The sequence below is a fragment of the Patiria miniata genome, unplaced genomic scaffold, assembly GCF_015706575.1.
Source record: "Patiria miniata isolate m_02_andy unplaced genomic scaffold, ASM1570657v1 HiC_scaffold_3, whole genome shotgun sequence".
Taxonomy (NCBI): Eukaryota; Metazoa; Echinodermata; class Asteroidea; order Valvatida; family Asterinidae; genus Patiria; species Patiria miniata.
Genome location: NW_024037069.1, coordinates 16551001 through 16566237, shown reverse-complemented (window position 1 = coordinate 16566237; position 15237 = coordinate 16551001). Strand labels below are relative to the sequence as shown.

General features: G+C 40.8%; 2 protein-coding genes across 2 annotated transcripts; one reads left to right on the top strand and one right to left on the bottom strand.

The window, feature by feature from the left end:
* Nucleotides 1–295: 295 nt before the first annotated feature.
* LOC119738669 (NEDD8) lies at nucleotides 296–4448 on the bottom strand. The gene is made up of 5 exons (XM_038213583.1): nucleotides 4307–4448; nucleotides 3105–3122; nucleotides 2809–2838; nucleotides 2431–2513; nucleotides 296–592 (listed from the first exon to the last, which is right to left on the bottom strand). Exons 1-5 carry the CDS (start codon nucleotides 4322–4324, stop codon nucleotides 505–507), a joined length of 237 nt encoding a protein of 78 aa, XP_038069511.1. The 5' UTR covers nucleotides 4325–4448; the 3' UTR covers nucleotides 296–504.
* Nucleotides 4449–5070: 622 nt separating this feature from the next.
* Nucleotides 5071–14895, top strand: LOC119738726 (macrophage mannose receptor 1-like). The gene is made up of 5 exons (XM_038213661.1): nucleotides 5071–5506; nucleotides 6382–6573; nucleotides 10026–10142; nucleotides 10968–11177; nucleotides 12398–14895. The coding sequence occupies exons 1-5, from the start codon at nucleotides 5437–5439 to the stop codon at nucleotides 12709–12711; spliced, it is 903 nt and encodes a 300-aa protein (XP_038069589.1). The 5' UTR covers nucleotides 5071–5436; the 3' UTR covers nucleotides 12712–14895.
* The last annotated feature ends 342 nt before the right edge of the window (nucleotides 14896–15237 follow it).

Here is a 15237-nt window from a genome sequence, read left to right as displayed (position 1 = left end):
AAAGCTAAGCTACTGTTATTCTTCAAGGGATTTTATTGCCCTTGGAAGGAGAAGCACGAAAGAATGTTTCACTGGTTTTCGGCACAGTGGAGCATTTTCAAGGATTCAGGAGTTTCCCTGCAATAATTCCATAGGGTTAAACATGCATCGAGCAAGCAGCTTACTAAGAGCCACCACGTAGTTCTAGACAAAGCTGTGGCCTGCTTAAATTTTTGGGGCTTAATCTTTTCAAAAGGCAAACATTCCCCTGATGGAAGTACTCTTGAAATATATATGGCTGCCGAAAAAAAAGTTAATCAGGGATGGTTTAACATTGTGGCCACTACATACACAGATGCATGCTGTATTAATCATGAAAATAACATTTCAAAGCTGTTGCCTCTTGTGTGACAATCCCCTCCCCCCTTACCCCTCCAAGCCACTCCCACATTTTAGTTGAGTAGCGATCGATGCGCAGTTGATTGTGGGGCATTTGCATCCAAGTTCTCTATCAGTTGCTGTGGGTCAAAGCAACCCTCCCCTCAGGGCCAAGACGAGGTGAAGCACCGAGCCGCCTTGGACCTTGTAGTCTTGAGCTGTCTTATCGTCATTCCTAAATACAGAGATGAGGACGAAAGATTAAAGATACTGACCCAATCTAACAAATGAGTAATATTTTGAGATTTGAAGGTTTGCATGGTGAAGGGTAATAATAAGGTAAGCTGTTGCGGTAGCACCATGTGGCAAATCATCCTTTGTGAGTATGCGAGGTTCTGAAAAGAACCGGAGGGTACTCAACGCTTCGGACGGTATGCTCTGCCCGTCGTCAGGAGAATGAGGGATTCTAACGGTGAAGTGGGGTTATACTGAGCGCCCTCATTTTGCATCCTTCTCACGCTTCATCGCTTGCATCCCACGGCCTACATGAGTCCCCCCGCGTTTGCATCCCTCTCAAGCTTCATCGCATCCAGGCACCATATAACCCCACTTCACCGTTGGAATCCTTCAGTCTCCAGACGACAGGCAGAGCATACTGTCCAGAGCATACCCTCCGGTTCTTTTCAGAACCACACATACTCACAGAAGAGATTTTGCCACATGGTGCTACCGCAATAACTTACCTCATTAAGTAAGATTTGAGGCTTTGCATGGTGGAGATACTAAATAATGAAAGGTTTGCGGAAACACCATGTGCGAATAATTTCTCAACTAAGAGAATGGTTCTGAGAAGAACCAGAGGTATAAACTTACCTTATTAAGTGATATTTTGCCAGAGCTACAATGTACTCCAAGTAATAAGCCCTTTTTTACACTGTTGTCTCGCCTACCCTTGTTGAAATCAACATGGATCCACTATTTTGGGGACCAGCAAACACAGGTATGGGTAGGCAAGGCATACCGTTCACACTTGCGTTAACCAGGTTGTGCACTAATTGGCTGCAGATTTTAGATTTTCTTAGGTAGAGCCTCTCAAGCCTGGTCCTGACCAGGGCCGGACCTAGACCCCTGTAGAGCCATGTGTTTGATTCTTACTACTGTGAAAGGTGTTCCCAATCCCAATTAATCTCTGGTTTGGAATAGTGTGAGAGGCCTAGAGACTACCAATATTGCATCTTGGACATTTTTACCTTTTTTTTACCAATCCCTTTTTATGTAAATCTTGATCTTGCAATATCCAAGAGTTGTTTCAAGAACAGTTGAGGGCAGTTTGCTATCTATGAGTAGATATAGGATATCCTTAAATGTTCATGAGTTTATGAACATTTAAGGATATCCTTGACAAGCTGATGTACCTGATCATGATCGGTTACGGCATATATACTTGTGTTGGGTTTGTTAGGCCAAAAAAAAAAAAATTCGGTCTCTGGTCAGACCAAAGTTCCGGAATTGACGCGGCCACGTGGCTTTTTTTTTTTTTTTTGCTTTTTTTTTCTTTCTTCAAGCTTGGATTGTACAGACAAGGTGGGTACTATTTTGCTTTTTTGGTGTCCTCATGTACATTGGTGTCCTCCATAATTTGCCTTGGTGCTTTCGATCATTTGCCTTGGTGCAATTTCCCATTCCTTGGTGCTCTTTGGTAAAAAAATTGAGGAGGTGCGGAAATAGAGGGCGCTGTTGGAGCTACCACGGAACATTTTGGGAAAAAAAAGATCGACGCGCATGATTAAAATCGATGCGCGCGCTGACCAGAGACCGACTTATTTTTTTTTTTGGCCTTATTATGCAAGCACCAACATCCAGTGAATGTGCAGAACAAAAAAGGGTTCATTTGCACCAATATCACTATGACAGGAAGTCATGAAGACTTGATACAAACAAAAGAAATTGTGTCCCTAGACCACCAGTTTAGATTCGTGTAGGTCAAAAAGCACTAGCCCAGCACCAAAATCTCTAGATTGATTAACAGTACTCCTGCTGTTTTTCCTGTTTCTTTCTTGTGGTGATACCTACATTTGTTTGCCGCTAAAGATGAGTCTCTGCTGAGGTGGAGGTATGCCTTCTTTTTCTTCAACTCGCTCCTTTATCCTTTCAACCTGGAACAATCAAAAGTGGAAAATGAAGAGTTGTTATGTGAGACATGAACTGAAAATTATCTAAGAAAGGGGGGGGGGGGCATCTTCATTCTCCCTCCTTGAGGCCTATGCTCCTCACCCTGCTCTGAACTGGGAGGAGAAATGATTTTTTTTTTTTAGTTATTGTTTTATTTGACCAGGGTAGCCCTGTCAGAACTGTTCTCCCGCAGCTCCCTGGAAAAGTTACTAAAAGCCAGAATTTTCAGATGTTTTTGATTGAGAAGTAATAGAATAGTTATTTATAATTTGTGCTTACCTTGTCTGTTGGCTCGATGTCAATTTCAATCTGAAAAAGAAAGCAAAAGTTTTTCAAAAAACATAAAATTATCGCAAATAAAGCTGGAGTGAATCTGCAGGATAGATAACAAGTATTGTGCAAAGACATTGCCTCTTTTTCCTTCCAACAGTGCTTGATAGCTATTGTGCTTACTTACTTAAGTGATGTATCTATGCAATTTAGTTCTATGGGGCTACATTGTACATGTTGCTCTATGATTACATGCGCCATACAGACGTCCTATAAATCTCATCAACCAAAAATGTTGGACTCACCTCTTTGCCAGTCAGTGTCTGTAACAAAAAGAACAAAAAATTGGTGTTCAGTTATGTTTTTACTGAAATACATGTGATTAAAGGAACACTACCAGAATCAGTATTTAGTTGTTTACTGCAGTCACGGGACATGCTGCAGTGAAGCTGTCCTCAAAAAGCACTTTCACAGCAATATGCGCCATCTTGTTCACGGGGCAAAAAAGAATACCCGATGCTAGACAAGGGTGCATTTCGGAATGAATGCAGATGACTTGAAAGTGCAGAAGTTTTCGATGGACGTTACGTACACAGCAACACGTGTAAATTTGCCCCGAAGGCAAGATGGCGCATATTACTGTACAAAAGTGACAAAGTCTAGTCCAGTGGCCTATTAGTATTATAGAGAGTCCTTAATTCTAAATAATGCCTTAGAATGACAGGTTTTTTCCACATTGTCCAATATTCATTTTTTTCTTCAACATATTTCTTGACTGATGAAGTCAAGGGGTGTTTCTTTTCACGGCGATATGCACCATCTTGCCTGGGGGGCAATTTTACACGCATTGCTATGTACGGAGCTTTGGAAAGCTTTGGCACTTCCAAGTCATCATGCGGTCAGGCGGTCATTTCAAAATACGCCCGCGTCTAGCAACGCGTGTTCGTTCTGCCCCGTGAACAAGATGGCGCATATTACCGTGAAACACCTTATTCAGTACCTCAATCTTGTCTAGACAATCATCATGATCTAGTTATCCTGTAACTTTCAGGGGAACTTTTGGGGGGAGTTTGTCAGAAGCTATTCACACAGTAAGTAGCTTAAATACTAAAATAGCAAATATCAAGTAAAACAAAGTCTCTAGAGATTTCAACTAGTTGGCCTAGGCCAACAGGAAACGCAACTTTTCAGGAGGTTCTCATTAAACTTCGTGACTATAGATGGAATGACTTTCTACATCTATCCAGGCTTTTGAATAATGTCTAGATTATCCATGGAGGAATTCCTCCATGGACTATCCAACAACACATGACGACTAGTGTAGTAGTACCGCATTGTTTACGGGTCTACCCCCCCCCCCCCCCCCCACAATGAATGAATGCCGTGGTTGCTGTAGGCCTAATTTGTAAATCATGCACATTGCTGAAATCATTGAATCAAACATTTCAGTGCAAACCAGTGCAAACAAACATGTACAATAAATTCGATGTGTAAAAGGATCACCCACCTTCACTTTGATCAACATTTTCGCTCAATTTACTGTGTTACAACTCTTTGTATAGTGACAAAAATGCCCGTTGACTGCACGTCCAACTTGCAAGTCGTTCAGGAAATCACACATGAATTTCTTGTGCTTTATTGGAACTTATACCCAGACCCCTTGAATAGGCGATCGAGCATAATGACAGAAGTGGCACCCGACTTTTATAACACGAACTACACTCTGATAGCTGTTCTGATGACAGCCGTGGTGCGGAAAAGCCGGGGCTTCTGATTGGTCAGCGCTTGCCCTTTGACAGTTCGGCCCGCATCTAGCGATGGAACTTAATTTCTGGGAACCGATTTAAAGTTGTCTGTCCGTAATTGCTAATTATCTAGCAATATAAAAGTTATCAACATTTAAATGAGACATCGAACGAAAAAGAAAAAAATCGGCATACGTTTAATTATGGAGGATAACTCCACAAATACCGAAAATAATATTATTTGTATAAACCAGACCAATAATATTATTTGTATAAACCAGGACAATTGATGGGGGGGGGGGGGGGGGGGGGGGGGGGGTTGACAAAAACATGCAGACGGATCAACCCGTGCTGGAAGCTAGCTAGCCAGGAATTTTGTGTCAAAACGTCCGCCGAGACATGAGTCTACGAACTCATAATGCACTCGGCACGAAAAAAAAAATATGATATAACACCCTCAATTACGGGTTAAGGTCATTTTTTTTACGAGGACAATTGATGGGATTTTAATTCCGTTTGCTGATTGGAAGCCTCTTTTCTCGAGGTCTCATCTAAACGGGTCCGATATAAATCGATACCCATCGTCTTCGACGACGTAGGCCTATGATTGATACTTCCGAGAAAAAAAAATCATTTTAAAATAAATGCTCATCAGCGATCAGGGCCGGATAGTAATCTGCATATAGGAAGCCAGGCAGTGTTCGGTAGGCCCTACTCCACACTAGGCACCAGCAGCAATTTCATTGATTTCAATTTGTTGCGCAGGCTCCCGAATTTTAGGCACAGTACCTATTTGTGCCTATAATAATCAGGGCCTGTCAGCGATACTTTCATTCATCGCGGCGCCACGCTTCTTGTGTTGAGAGGATACGGTTTCACTCTACTGGAGAGAATGATGGCAATATCATCTTGGTGGATACTTCTTACCTGCGTGATTTCCCGGTCAGCCTCAGCCTTGATTGGTAAGAAAATCCCCACTGACTTTTGTTTTTATTGGTGAGTCCAGCTGAGTGTCCTGTTTGTAACAATCTCACTGTCTGACCGTCGAGTGACTTTAATGCTGACTCGTGCCCCTGACTGTCACTTATGTGAGCCTATAGCAGTGCCACGGCGTAGAATTAACTGAACTCCGATACGCGATGAGTCAAATTCAGCACATAAATTCTAGATGCACGAAAAGGCTTTCAGTGAATAGGCCCCTATAAAATTAATTTTGTGCGCTCTCATGACCATTTTATAATGCTTATCAAGTCATGAAGTGAATATTTCTAGAACATATTTTGTGCTACGTTCTAATCCTCGTAAGTGTATGAAAACGTGATGTCATTTCAGGAAGTCACTGTTCATATTAGGTGTTTTTCTGTTGAAATAGTGAACCCAAATAAATGTTCATTGAAAACATTTGTGAGAAAAGTTTGCTCATTGGTTTACTGCCATGAACTGACACAACAACCAATCGCTAATGAAAAAAGTTTACGACAGCGAAATATCCAAACTTTTGGCAACTTTTTGTGCATAAACTAATTGCAACATTGAGGTTTCTGCCTGATATGACATCACACTTTTGCTCATGAATATGGAAATTTGCATTAGCATTAAAAATGCACCAAAAAAGGCACCAAAATACCCTTGAAAATGGCAAAATGAAAATTGAAAATAAGGTTAAAGGGCCAGGGACACAAAAGTGCATTTTCAAGGATTGCATTAAAAAAATACATTTCACAGGCCCTTTAAATTGTACAAATATAAATGAATTTTACATTCAGCTACCGAATAGATAATGGTTATATATTTTCTTATTTTAAATCACGGAAATCACTTTCAATTTTGGTATTAGGGTGTCCGGACGACAAATGGGAGTCATTGAACGGGAGGTGTTACGTCGTTGGCTACGCGCTGAACTCGGCTTGGTACCAAGTGCCCTGGGAGCAGGCGCGGGAGATCTGCAAAGGGTTGGGTGGAGATCTCATTGTCACAAACACCGCGGAAGAATACGAGTTTGCTTTCACTTTGATGCAGAATACTGGAGGTATGCATTATATAGTCTACGTATAAATAGGCCATGCCGTACGCCATAAAGGAGACTTGGCTCCGTGGATAACGGGTGATACTCAGACTACATGTAGTGTGTTATGCATACAGAGTCAGTTAAATGTAAACAAAAACAAAAACAAAAAAACAAAACCGAAATCCAAATGGCAGGACCAATTTTGGAATAAAGTTTTGCCTGTAGCACTTTCAAAATCTAGGATATGAAAGCCCGGTCATTAAGCTTTGTTTTAGTACCAGAATCTTTCAAATTACTTATGTAAAATTCAAGTTACAGAATTTTGAACACAACCACCGTTTTAAAGTTCTGTCCACGGATCACAAAAAAATAAGTGTCCTTTCAGCAAAACGAAAACAGTTCTCATAGGGATGCATGTGAATTGTTTTCGTTTTGCTGAAACAACACTTACCATTTTTTTGTGATCCGTGGACAGAGCCCTAAAACGGTGTTTGTGTTTAAAATTCCATAACTTGAAAAGTACACGAGTGATTTGAATGACTCTTGTACTAACAGAAAGCTCATTGATTGGGCTTTCATAAATTATATTAAATGTTGAAAGTGCTGCAGGCAAAACATCATTCAAAAATTGGTCCTGCCTTTGGGTTTCGTGTTTTTTTTACTCACCCTGTATAGGTGTTAAACCACTCGCCTTAAACAGTTGGAGCAGCTATAGATCCTGTTTCTGAACTAGTCCCCCCCCTTGTGTTGCCCTTTATACCCTGAGCGCAGAGGCGCCGGATGCAGGATTTTCCACAGGGTTGGCTGGGTTGTTGAAGTTTAAGATTTTTGAAGGGGAGAGGAAGAGGCGTTGCAGTTAACGTATTGCGTGAAGCAGTGGTCTGGATCTATGAATCAATCTTGCAATATTGAGTGGTGACGTTATTCTGTGAACCTAATTAAAGCTATAGTCCATCATTTGCAGCCATCCGAAAAGTAACTGGCGTAATTATTGTTGAAAAACAAACTTGGTTGAAAGATAGTAAGGGAACTAAACTCCCTGTGAAATTATTCTTTCTGGGAAGCTGTCATTTTGAAGTAATCAACGAAAGAAGGCATTTCCAACGGTGATTCTTAAGAAGCACCGTAGGAAAATTTAAATTAGTAGTTCGTTTTGTTATTCAGCGCAGCGCGCACAAGTATTGGAACGACGCACACGCGCGCGCGGTTGTTGTAATTCGTCGGATCAGTGCGCGACGTCGCGTATAGCTGCAATTCAAAACAATTCAAAACATGATTCAGTAACTTTTGATTTGAAATTGAGATCTTAGAATGCTGTTTTTCTCGGAATGTACAGCTGAAGCTTAGCTGAAACTTCATCAGGTTAGTTGCTCAGTATCCTTCATTGGATTTTGAACACTTTTGTTGCTTCAAACGAACAAAATGCACTAATTACAAATGATGGACTATAGCTTTAAGGGATTTCCCCATAAAATAAGAAATAATTAAAGTTGTCTTCCACGTATAAAATGGATCCTTTACCTCATTTTTTTTTCAATTTGCAGGTTTTGTTTTAACAAAAAACTACTTTATGATTGCAATTTTGCAACCTCCTGAAAAAGGAGTTCCTGGCAAGCGGGGTATTAAATGCCGCAGCGGCGGTAGAGATAGTATTAAGAATTTGGGCAACGCTACCCAGGAGATTGCGAGCATACCTCACGCGCGCCGTACTATACTTGAGCTAATGCACGACCTTGAGGTATTTTTTAACCCTGCGCAGCGTTTACAAAAAACTTTACAACAACTCGTCAAAGCGGCCTTCTGGGCACCAGGTACTTTCCCGTACTACGCAAGACCCTATTCATAGCGATACAACAAAAAGCCACGTGCCAGACACTGTCCAGACAGTTGCCAGACAGTGCGCTGGAAAGATAATTGACTGGCGGCTGTGGTATGCAGTTATGAAGGGGGATGGCTGTGTCAAGTTACAGGTCTTTGTTGATGTTTCAATGAGACTTGGCAGGAGGCCTGGTCGAAAGTTTGTTGACACGGCCTGGGTGAAGCCCTGGCTGCAAAGTTCATCGAACCAGCTTATTTGGCAAGGGTTGAATGAGGATTAGATAGGAGGTGAACGTTATTGGCCCTAAATTGTTTTTTTTATTCAAACAATTAGGTTTGTTGATGCCCCAGGGGCATCAGGTCACTCCGCCCAGGGTAGGACCCATGATGCATGTGATATAGGCCAATTTTCATTTTGCCATTTTTTAAGGATATTTTGGTGCCTTCTTGGTTTTTATGCTCATGCAAATTTCCATATTCATGAGCAACATTGTGACGTCATTTCTACAATGTAGATGTTACAGCTATTTCTGCATCTGCACCAAAAGTTGCCAGAATTTTGGATACTTTGCTGTTGTAGATTTTCTTTGGTGATTTGTTGCTGTGGTTGTACATGGCAGTAACCCATTGAGCAAACTTTTCTCATAAATGTTTTCAATGAGCAAATTGTTGGGTTCACAATTTTAACAGAAAACCCACAAACTGAACATTGTCTTCCTGAAATGACATCACAGCAACAACACCCTCAGTTGTCCAGAAAAGCATGGACAATTTTAAATGTCTATTAAGAAGAACAACTTTTCAATAAAATAAACCAAAAAGGGATTTCAAATACTTTTCATACATTTAAGAAGAGCAAGAAGCTGCACACAAATATGTTTCAAAGAAAAAATCATTGCATGGACCCAAAGATGCATTCCCCGTGCTATTTTCGAGTTTCATCCCAAAAAATAGAATCCTATTCTAAATTTGCTCTTATATATATAGCTATATACAAAATTTAGTCACTTTTGAAAGAGACATCAACCGAATTACTCGGCCCATGTTTAGTTATTGAATTATTTCTTTACAATTTCGAATTATTGGCTGTCAGCGTTCTGCACAGACCGGCAGCCAATCTGCTTGCAAAACGGATCTGATTGTACCCAAAACAAAACCCTTCTAATATTTGCAGACATCAAAAAGGGGGAGGGGGAAGGTTTCTTTGGTTGGAGTAGAACATACGAGATGAAAATATATTAACAGAAAAAAAATCGAATGCGTTAAAGAGCTCGGGGACGGAAATAAATAAAAGATTCCAAAAAATAAAATACAAGTAAAACCTTTGTTGTCTGTTGTGATAGAGTCCATGATTTTCATACTCCCATGGGAAAAATAACACTTTTGGCTTCGCCTCAGATGCCATTGGCGTCCCTCGTACAAGGCAAAATGATTGTTGATACGACTTTGTGATTTACAGGGCGTCCTGAAAAAAAATGGGGCATGTAAACCCCACCAAAATCGTGTAAACATTTGCAGTAAATTCCGGTAGTAAATTGGTGAAAATGGCGGGGTTTACATGTACCATTATTTTCAGGACACCCTGTAGAAGTGATGAACTTGATTACATATCTGGTAATTCTTTTTTTTCCTTTTTTTTTTTTTTTTTACAACAGACCATAAGTTCAGCTGGACTAGGTGTTCCACGACTAGTGCCGGAGAGCTGTGGACGTGTGCGGATGACCCTTCTAGCTACTCGCGGTCTGATCCTGGGAGCAGTGTCGGTTACTGGGGTACGTACGTGGGCGTCACCAGGATTTTCTTTTTTTTTAGAGGGGGGGGGGGGCAAAAGCACATTTTCTCCCCGACATCCCAGTACTGTTCCAGCATATTCTCAATTTATCCTTTTTCGAGGGTGGGCAGGGACATTTGCCCCCAACCCATTAAATTAACAGCAATATGATTCGCTACTCTTTTTCTTTCTTATTTTCCCCGTTTTTCAGTTTTTTTCCTTTACTGGGGGGGGGGGGGGGGGGGGGGCAAGCGTCCCCCATGCCCCCACCCTCGCGACGCCCATGGGTCCGTATATTTGGGGTTTTTTTGGGAAGGGGGAGGGGGTGCGTACACAACCTCCAGGGAGGGCAAAGCACACAATGGCCTTTGAAAAATTAAAAAGAAGAAGGGGGGGGGGGGTAGGCATTATTTGCCGCTTCAAAAACTGCTTAATGTTACATGAATAATTATAGTAGCAATTCAGGCCCCTGTCCAGCATTTTCTTTTGTTTAAATGCGGAAAATGAATATTTATGTGGCCACGGGCACTCATTACCTATCGACCGTGTTTTTAACGCTCTGAATCAAAAGAATGGATATATATTTTCTTTTGTTTCAAGGGTGCATGACTTAGCTGCACTGACACGTTCTCGACAAAGCTTGATTAAAAATCCCCTCTATTCGAGTGAAAAGTCACTTCATTATGACTTAAGCCAGGAACAAGGGAGCTCCCCATGCCCCTCCCTATTCCCCCCATCTACGTCAAAGTGTGAACATAATTGTAGAAACAGCTAATCATATCCGTCACAATGCTGATTTCTAAATTGTCCTGTTCTCTCGTTCTAGACTGGCGTACCGGTAGTCCGTCGGACCCTCCGTACTATGCGAGCCGTTGCATGAACCTGTACCGCTTGGTACCACCGTACGGCATGTACGAAAACCCCTGCACCAACAGCAAAGGGTTCATCTGCGAGATGGAGGCCGTGGAAGTGCCGACCACGCTGCAATCGCTAGCGAGGACAACGGCAAAAGCAAAGACGGTGTCCGCGAAGGAAGGTATGGTTCAATAGCATATCAAGTGTGGCATACGAGAATTACAGCCAGAGACAATAGTCCAGAAAAAAATGACCCAGGCAAGTATCACTTTTGGCCTGAAAAGTGTAACTTTTGACCCGGAAAAGGGTTAGGTCAAATACAACCTAGATTCCTGGTCACTCTGACCAGTATTCTTTGAGTGTGTATTCAGCTCACAATCTCCAAAATGTCTATCATAAAGATGATTTCTTAAGTTTGTCTGGCTACGGTTTTGGTCTCAAATCAACTTTTAAAAAGTGTTGTTTCTTTTTGCACAAGACAGTGAAACCAAGTGGTTTACAACTCGGTAAATGCGAACACTCAGTACGTTCAAGTTGGTGACTATACAATATCTATGAGTTGTATTATGTACTACGGTGATACACTTGTCAAAAAATAAACCGCACTCGAACGCTCTCAACGGGCATCCTTCAAAGAAAAACGTACACAGTAATCGATCCTGCCTAAAATTCAATTAATATCTCGCAAAATATGCACAATTACAAACATCGATCCCAAGCCCTTAACTGAGGTATGAGGTTGAAAGAGCACTCGATATTCGCATTTGACCTCTTTAGCAAGTCGAAATATTAGAATCGATTTAGGCTTGCAGGTCATTTTGACGTGTCAGGAGCCCCAAGGCCGGTTGGGGTTTATATAAAGGCAGTAATACTCCGATCGAATATGCATGCCGAACTCCATCAGTTTGGAAATTGAATTCTCCTGTCCTTACCTTGATATTTAAAAAAATCAATACAAGCTTTAACGTAACGATGATCGCATCGTATTTTATTAATCTTCCAGTCACTTAGCCTACACAGGCGCATTTGATTGATTTTCGTATGATCAGCAGATTCCTCGCGTGTTATAGACTATTTTTTTCACGAGGCGGCCATATTAAATTGAAAGCGAAGCAAACTCTTCATTTCTGGAACTTGCAAGTAGAAATGAAAACAATGAAATAAAGTTCATTACAATATACCAATCTGATCTGAAGAATAATTAAAATGTTGTGATGAAACATACCCCAATGTTTTAAGCCATATTAAATTGAGGCTTGGAACGCTCACCAGTCATAAAATAAAACGAAAACAATTTACATAGGGATGTGCGTGAATTGTTTTGGAACTTCATTACAAAAATGGTCCTGCTATTTGGGTTTCCTGGTTGTTTTTACTCATCCCACTATTCTTTATTATAAGGTCTTTCAAAGCGAGCCCGTGTGAGTAGACACAGAGTGGTTCTGCGTCAAGGGGGCATCGGAAGGCTGACCAACTACTGCCTGAAGAGCGAGTCCCTGCTCCGTGCTTTGCCGGCTAAACAAGTCAACCAGTGTGCTGCCCTCTGCCTGCAAGATAGCCGCTGCCGGTCCTTCAACTACTTCGGCGAACGGCAGACGTGCCATTTGTTCTTCGTGGATGCTTCGGATGTCGATAGTGATGGGTTTGGTGAAGACGAGGACTGCGCACACTACGAGATACAGCGGAGCAATCTTGATGTCGGAAACTGTGTCTGATTCGTTCTTTTGTCCGAAATTTGTCCGAAAAAAGGCATAAAAATAAAATGTAAGAAGTAATTAAATAGGTGTAAAGTAGTGAGAACTGTTATATTTTGTGTACTGCACGTGTAATCGTGAAAATAGACACTCTGTATGGGGGACTCGCACTAAAACCATGGAGGAAGGAATTACCACAACTAAACTAAACTCAGGATCTTTGAAAGGAAAAGGCGCAAGGAGATTGAATTAATAGAGACAAGGGACACAATTCGAGATTTCAAACCAAAAAGGACCAAAAAGAATTTATTTACAAAAGCCTTAAACCCAAAACCAGAAACTAAAAGCAAAGAATAAAACCTAAAAAACAACTAAAACCCTAAAACCAATACCAAAAACTTCAAAACTTAAACCAACACAGTGTGTAATAATAAGAAGACCTTCCCAAGACACTTTGGAAGAAAATCTGTAAAACAAGATAAGAGAGTAAAGAATATAATAAGCAACAAGTAAACAATGCAAACAAAGTCGAGCTCCACTAGGTCTAGATAATAATACATGTATAAACAAAGTCACGTGGGCGTGCTATTCAGTCTTGCCAAGAACACCAAAATCTCTTGTGAATATTTAATGAGCGAGATAAAAACAGTGATAGATAATAATATATGTATAAACAAAGTCACGTGGGTGTGCTATTCAGTCTTGCCAAGAACACCAAAATCAGTGATCACTGTCTTCTGCATGAATGCCAGGTGGGACTAATCACCAAGGGGGTAATTCGTATTCTTTAACAATAAACTTGCACAGGTCCAAGCAGATAAGAATAAATGAAACAGGTGGCTATAAATACAAAATAAAGGAAAAGGCAAATCTACAGTAAATGAACAGCTTGAACAAGTCTAGCTCATGAATAAAACATTATTCAAAAAAGGTAATGAAGAAAAGACATTTTCCATCCAACCACTAAAATCAGAGTTCAAAAGAAATCAGAGAACTTACAGCAAAAATAATCAAAGCTAATAATTGAAAAGGCCATGCAATGCATCTAACAACCACTCAAGTAAAATCAGGCAAGAAAACCCAAGTCATTTTCCTCAAAATTAAGTCAATGAAATAAATCAAACTTCTGACAACACAGTTTTTCTCAAAAATAACAGAACTCTAACGATCCTGATCTATAGATTCAAGCAAACCTTCCTTAAGCGATTTCCAAACCCAATCTCAAAACTTCAAGTGATAATTCTTCAAGGCTGTTCGTGAACTGCGTAAAACTTGTCAAAAACTCAACAAAACTAAGACCTATCAAAATTTCTAAAAACTTAATAATACACTTAATGAGAAATACAAAGAAAAACATACACATGTAGGCCTATATCAAAACTCACCAATAACTCGAGCAGAAAAACACTCACACAGGGCAAGGCGCACCCAAGAAAAATCAAGGGGGAAAAAAGGCTTAAACATTTAGTGTTCTCTCCACTGCCGCTGGTCTGCTACTGATCATGAGGGGTCTGTGGTCTTACAGGGTGGCAGGGCACATGGTCTTGGTGGAACGGGGGAACCAAAGTCATGGGAGTACCGGTAATTTACATACCATGTGAAGTTGTTACCGGGGAAAGTTCATCAGGGGGATACACTGCTATGAAAGGGTTGGGGACATCTAATAAAAACGCTGGATTTCCTCGGGGGGGCTACTCCTATACTAAAGCATACAAAAATACATTGAAAAAATACAAGTTAAATTTGGCCCTGCCACACACGATAAAAACTTAGAACCGAGTAACGAAAAACACCGTTGAAGCTTCTTGATATTAGATATAGTTACTTTGCATTTTCATCAGAATTATAAGCTATTTTGTAATTATTTGTTTAGAAATTAAGCTTGATCACAGATTTAATATCAGTTTCTGATCAAAAGTTATACTTATAACTGCGTAATAGATATTAATACATACATCTTATTCTTTGTTTCTTCGTAATTCTCCTTCTTGCACAATCAATAGTATAAGATTAACAGTCAATTTGGGACAAACAGTAAAACTAAATTTTGTTCGTTCTGAGTATTTTTAAAAAGAATTTTGAGGTATGGGCATTTAGCACTGGTATCTATGGAAATTTTAATACAGGAGTGAGATGAGATTTGAAGGTTTGCATGGTGGAAAGATACTAAGACAAGATAAGTTTGCGGTAGCACCATGTGTGAATAAATCTCTTTTGTGAGTATGTGTGGTTCTGAAAAGAACCGGAGGGACTCAACGTTTCGAACAGTATGCTCTGCCCGTCGTCGGGAGACTGGTGGATGATGCGCGATGTTATAAGGATGGGTGCGGTGAGGCGTGAGAAGGATGCAAACTGGTGAAGCTCGAAACCGGTGTGTACTGACACGCTCCAGTGATCATCCAGCATCCCTCAGTCAACTTGCATCCTTCTCAGCCTCGCCGGTTTCGAGCTTCGCCAGTTTGCATCCTAGTCTCACGCCTCACCGCACCCATCCTTATAACATTGCATCATCGTTGGAATCCCTCATTCTTCGACGACGGGCAGAGC

Bases quoted from the DNA above. Each gene is read 5' to 3' on its own strand.
- LOC119738726 (XM_038213661.1), top strand. From the start codon at position 5,437: ATGATGGCAATATCATCTTGGTGGATACTTCTTACCTGCGTGATTTCC. The intron at 5,507-6,381 runs GTAAGAAAATCC...TTTTGGTATTAG, and splicing joins GTCAGCCTCAGCCTTGATTG to GGTGTCCGGACGACAAATGG. The intron at 11,178-12,397 runs GTATGGTTCAAT...CTTTATTATAAG, and splicing joins GACGGTGTCCGCGAAGGAAG to GTCTTTCAAAGCGAGCCCGT.
- LOC119738669 (XM_038213583.1), bottom strand. The intron at 2,514-2,808 runs GTAAGCACAAAT...TGATTGTTCCAG, and splicing joins ACATCGAGCCAACAGACAAG to GTTGAAAGGATAAAGGAGCG. The intron at 593-2,430 runs GTAGGTATCACC...CTCTGTATTTAG, and splicing joins ATCTTTAGCGGCAAACAAAT to GAATGACGATAAGACAGCTC.